This window comes from Lepidochelys kempii, chromosome 7, assembly GCF_965140265.1.
Source record: "Lepidochelys kempii isolate rLepKem1 chromosome 7, rLepKem1.hap2, whole genome shotgun sequence".
In the NCBI taxonomy this organism is placed as follows: Eukaryota; Metazoa; Chordata; order Testudines; family Cheloniidae; genus Lepidochelys; species Lepidochelys kempii.
This window is the reverse complement of record NC_133262.1, coordinates 106,889,179-106,895,178: the sequence shown is the minus strand read 5'-3', so window position 1 is coordinate 106,895,178 and position 6,000 is coordinate 106,889,179. Positions and strand designations below refer to the sequence as shown.

Here is a 6,000-nt window from a genome sequence, read left to right as displayed (position 1 = left end):
AACCTTCTGCTGGGGGCGGGGGATTTATTTTTACTCCTTTTTCTCTCTGCCACTTTGTCATGCTTGGCACTACACCGAAATATGTCTGGGTCATAAATGAACGCGGCCAGGCTCTGCCCTCCACCCTCCTTTTCCCGGCTTGCTATCTGCAACGTACTTTGCCCCCTCGTCGTGTTGTCCCACCCCTACCTTCTGCCCTATGTCTCACTCACCTCTACCCCGCCTGCCCCTTTTCTCCACCGTCACCCGCCAGCTTACGAAAACTGCTGTCCTCCCCCATCCCCTCCCAAGCGCTGCAAACCAATGGGCCGCTTTCGACGCAGGCGAGACGCTTTATAAGGCAGCCCCAGCCGGGCCCCTCCCCTGCCCTGACCCTCTCTCGCCGCACACCCCCGTCCGGCGCGCGCTCCTGGCCGCTTCCCCACAGCCCAGCAGCGACGTCCTGCCTTGTGCTTGGGGCCGCTCCGGCTGGGGGGGTGAGCTCTGCCTAGTCTCCTCCGTGCACCGCTCGCCTGGGGGGGCGCCCTTTGCACGGCTCCCCAGCTCTCCCCGCTGCAGAGCGGGGCTCGGGTTTCAGCGGCTTGGCAGCCCGGCGCTGCTGGTCTTCGCTGGCCGCTGAGCATCTTGGGGGCTGCATCCGTCTCCGCTCCGGCCGGCTCTCGGTTCCCCGGGCCAGGATGCTGCTGTGGCTGAGCTGGACAGGCGGCTGCTGCCTGCTGCTGCTGCTGCTCCCCGGCGGCGGCGGGGCTGAGCGGGCCGCCGGCTGCCCCGAGCGCTGCGAGCGGGCGCGCTGCCCCGCCGTGCCCGCCGACTGCGCCGGCGGAGAGGCGCGGGACGCGTGCGGCTGCTGCCTGGTGTGCGCGGCCCAGGAGGGCGAGCCCTGCGGCGGGCCCGCCGGGGAGCCGCCCTGCGGAGAGGGGCTCCAATGCCGGCTCCCGCCCGGCGCGGGAGTGGCGGCGACGGCCACGGTGAGGAAGCGAGCCAAAGCCGGGCTCTGCGTCTGCACCAGCAGCGAGCCCGTGTGCGGCAGCGACGCCAGGACCTACGGCAACCTGTGCCAGCTGCGGGCGGCCAGCCGGCGCTCCGAGCGCCTGCAGCAGCCGCCGGTCATCGCCATCCAGCGGGGCGCCTGCGGCCAGGGTAAGAGCCGGCTGGCGCCTCCCCAGCCGCCGCGGGAGTGCGGGGCGGGCAGGGGGGAGCGAGGGTCTGGGGTTCCCTGGGGCGCTAAACCGCGCTAATCCAATGGGCAGCCGCACACGTAATGAGCCGTATTACCTGGGCTGATGTCCGCTCCGCTGCCGAGCTTTGTAGTGAGCCCCGGGCCTGAAATCGGCTCCGCTGACCGCAAAAGAACCTGGTTGCCCTGTGAGGATCGGGGGTTGTGTTGGGCACCTCTGTCCGGGCGGCCCCGAAAGCCTGCCCAGGGCTCGGCCAGCAACCCAGGTGCCTGCTCCTAATCTCGTCTCCGTTTTATAGTACCCCATTAACAACGGCTAGCTGTGTTACTTGTGGTCTCGCCATTGATCTCAGTTATGACTGGGTAGGTGCCCAGTAAACTGACGCATGTAAAGGAGATAAGCGAGACTCCGAATGTTCAAGTCTCAAGACTTGGTCAAGGATTCCAGAGCAAGCCCCTTTGCTCGTGAATGGCCTTGTCGAGCTCGATTTTTAAAATCTCATCCCACAGGCACACAGTAAATTGCAAAGAAGAATAGAGTGTTAATCCAGGGTGATTTTTTTTGTTTTGTTTTTTAGTCTGTGGTTTCTGGGAATCCGTAGTTCAAACCATTCAGTGGCCATTCAGCCTGATACAGTGTACTGGTCCTAATGGAGACTTCAAACCTAAATTTATAACAGGTTGCTGCTCAACACCTTTAAAAATGATCATGCAGACTGTTTTTCATTTATGCATTTCTGTAGGTTTTGGAGCAAAACGAACATTCGCAAATAAACTATAATTCTCAGCCTCTTAGAATTTAAAACAGTTTTAAATAACATTTTGGGGTGAGGGGAAGTGGAGATCCTCTGCTCTTGCTTGAAGTGGCTTCCCCTTCCAGTTGTAGTTTACATACCTGGGTGAGTGGGAGTGAAAAAGTTTTAGCCACGTGGCCTCCCACTAAATTAGTATAGAGGAGTTGGGAAATCTCTGAGACAAACTAGCAAAATCTCAGTCTTATCAATTGTCATTATCATCATCATGCAGGGAACTGTCAATATTGAGTAATAAGGCTCCCTAAGTGCTTTATAAATTGGTATATAATTTCTACAGGAAGATTGTACCACTGAAATGCAGCCACCTTGGTGGTAAAATAAGTTAATTTTATTATATATGCACAGAGGAAAGGGTTGTCCTTGCCTGATATTTGGCTTTCAAGTCTGGTCAGAAACTAGGGCAAGAATGCAATATTTTTAGTATGCAAAGTAACAAGGAAAATTGTTTTTATGTTCCACTTAAAATAAAACAAATACCCCCCCCCCCTTAAAACTAGATACAATTTAATTCAGATAAAATTTATTGTATTGCCTGATGTAGGTTCTGAGAAATACTCGTGAGGGGGTTTATAACTGGCTACTCTTTCTTGAAGAGATGTCATGGAAAATGAAATAAAAATACTAAGTTGGCAGCTTCTGTTGTAAAACCAGGTATTACTAAAGGAATGCAGTATGTCCATGACTACAGAGCAAGCAGTGAGCTGCTGCCACCCACCTCATCAGATGTTTTATCTTGTTCTGTTTAGTAATAATACTTTAGGTGGGAGTGGGAAAGATATAAACCTAAAAGCACAATAGGTCAACTTTCTAAATTCTCTTCAAAAGGAACACAGGATCATCACAATACAAGTAACCGTGCACATAATAATGAAGAGGCATAATGTTTTCTCTTTGGTATTGTTTATAAGCATTTATGGTTATGCTAATTGAATCTCACAAATTAGGGGAAGTGAATATTTATTTGTAGTTTAATGAGATTATTTTTCCCCATAACAAAAATATGATGGGTTTTAAATTAGTTTTGTTAGGTATAGTTAAATGTATTCCAAGGTAGAGTTCTGTAAATTTGAGCGGTTCATTGATCATGTATATTGAAATGAAGTCTCCTCACATATTATATCAGGATAAAAAAGGTAATAGCATTCTGTTCTCATATAAATGAGGCCCTACCAAATTCAAAGTCCGTTTTGGTCAATTTCACGGTCATAGGATTTAAAAAAAAAAAAATCATGATTTCAGCTATTTAAATCTGAAATGTCACTGTGTTGTAATTGTAGGGGTCCTCACCCAAAAAGGAGTTGTCGGGTGGCGGGGATTGCAAGATTATTGTAGCGGGGGGTTGCGGTACTGCTGTCCATACTTCTGTGCTGCTGCTGGCCACGGCGCTGCCTTCAGAGCTGGGCAGATGGAGAGTGAAGGCTGCTGGCTGAGACTCCAGATCTGAAGGCAGCAGCGCAGAAGTAAGGGTGGCATGATATGGTATTGCCACCCTTACTTCTGCACTGCTGCCTTCAGAGCTGGGCAGCCAGAGAGCGGTGACTGCTGACGGAGGGCCCAGCTCTGAAGATAGCAGTGCAGAAGTAAGGGTGGCATGGTATGGCATTGCCACCCTTACTTCTGCACTGCTGCTGCCAGGGTGCTGCCTTCAGAGCTGGGCGCTCGGCTAACAGCCGCCATTCTCCAGCTGCCCAGTTCTGAAGGCAGCGCAAAAGTAAGGGTGGCAATACCATGACCCCCCTAAAATAACCTTCTGACTCCTCCCTTTTGGGTCAGGACCCCCAATTTGAGAAACGCTGATCTTCCCTGTGAAATCTGTAGAGTGTAGGATAAAAGCACACAAAAGACCAGATTTCACCTGGGAAACCAGATTTCATGGTCTGTGACGCGTTTTTCATGGCTGTGAATTTGGTAGGGTCCTACATGTAGATAACGGTAAGAAACACATAATGAAGTTACATGACTCTGTTATACTCTTGTACGTGGAATTGCCATACTGAATCAGACCTATAGTCCGTGTAATCCAGTTTCAAGTCTCTTAACAGTGGCCAATACCAGATGCTTCAAAGGAATATGCAGTATCTCCTCCAAACCCATCCTTAGGCAGGAGTGGGATAATTTGTCCCCCATTCCTCTGGAAGGTTTCATCTTAATCACTTACAGTTAGAGATTGTTAAACCCTGGATCATAATGATTTATATCCATTCCAAACTACCCAGCGCTTTTGGAAGTTGTTTACAAAAAATAGGATAGAATATATGGCTCAGTTTCTAAAATATTAGTCATGTTTAGTGTTTCAAATGTTGTTCCCCTTGAGGTCAATCATTCTGATGAAAAGCATGCAGAAACTTTTCATCATCTTTCTTCACAGAAACATCTGCAACTGTTTGAATGTTTTACTCTTTCATGTTCAGTAAAATAATATCTGTGTGGCTCAGTGCATGTATATTCCAGCTCTGAGTGAAAAACTTTTGTGGAATAGGTTTTGAGTTTCAGAAGTGATTGATATAAGTGTAGTGGTTATACAAATCTTACTTTAATGGAGCATCATATTTGGTACACAAACAGAAAAGTGAGATCTGAGTTTTGTACCTCTCGGTACAAATTTTTTAAAATTTAAAAGCTATACTGTATTCTATTAGAACAATCTCAACCAGTTAACTTCAGCAAACACTCAAAGCTTTCATTTCCTCAGTAAAGTATAAGCCTTTGATTTTAGATCTCAATTCACGAAAACAATATTGTCTCTTGGTCTTTTTGCAGAATGGTCACAGAATTTGGGCTGTGTTTGAGCGGTAGGGAAATACCACTCTGCTCTTGGTTATGCAGATAAAGCATAAGTCTGAACTGACTCATTCAGTTCATAGTCTTACGTTTTCAGTAGAAAACCTAAAAGTTAGTTTTTAGGGTAAATTTTCAATAAAAAAACATCAAACATCCAGAAATAGAGCATGTCTGGACAATCATTCTGTTCCTGTAGCATCTCTGATTAGTGCTTTGTTTGATGTCTGTATCAATGAGAACAAAAGGGAGGTGCTGGAAAAGCAGACCAGTTGTGTGACATCTCATCCCTGGTACAGAGCAAATGTTGTTGTAAGCAAAAATGTTTCAAACATAAAAAATTCCAAAACAAGGACACAGAGGCTAGTCTGTAGGCAGGCGAGAAGGGAGGGAGGCTTCTAGCAATTTCTGATAAAGCAAGCATTGCCTACTGCATGACTTGTAAAACTTTAGCTGTGGCTTTTTTTTTTTTCCAATCCTATTTCTAACAAGAAGGTTTTTTTATTCATATCCAATGAAGTTGGGTTTCCTGACTATAAAATTGAGGAGAGGAGGGAGAAATCCTATAACAGTCTTTTATTTGTAGAATAAATGTACTGAGTATATCATGAATTGCATAAGGAAACAGGGCAGTGGATGTGTAACAGTTTCCTTCAAATTCAGAAAATACAAAGCATTTTATATAATATTGGGTCATTTTAACAACTGATATAAAACAATCCATAGTGCAAACAGTCAAGTACTATGTTCAAAATCCCTTTTTTCTTGAAGTTGTCTGAAGATATGCAGCTGTTGACCATACAGAACAACTTCTCCTCCAATTATTTCCCAGGAAAGCATATAGGAAATTCTATCCCATCTTTAGTTTTGTACGATATGGAATTACTACCTCTGCCTTGTTCTTCACAAAAGGTCTTCAGATCAGAAAACCTGCTTGCCTTTCGGTCTCAGTACATGGACCAGCATTAGGAAAAAATGAAATGTACTTAACTTTGTACCGCCTATCTTTTGGTTCCCTGGGTGTTGTAAATATTCTTTACTTGTCCCAGGAGTCTTATCACAATGCTGCATAACTTGCATCTGTACTAGCCTTTTTCTTGGTTCTGATATTCTGTTTCATACACAGAGGTCCAGGCATGATGTCCTTTTCTTAATATGGCACACAGAGGACCGCAAGGATCCAAACATTATGATAATACATCTTATTCTTTAGCTATCAGTTATTCAGTA

The 6,000-nt window shown here is 46.4% G+C and overlaps 1 protein-coding gene across 1 annotated transcript in view; it reads left to right on the top strand.

Moving 5' to 3' along the window:
- Positions 1 to 351: 351 nt before the first annotated feature.
- The window catches only part of HTRA1 (HtrA serine peptidase 1), a 50,228-nt gene continuing 44,579 nt past the window's right edge, over positions 352 to 6,000 (top strand). The window contains exon 1 of the mRNA XM_073354158.1: positions 352 to 1,140. Coding sequence (XP_073210259.1) covers positions 678 to 1,140 — 463 coding nt within the window. The 5' untranslated portion in view covers positions 352 to 677. The remainder of the gene's footprint in view (positions 1,141 to 6,000) is intronic.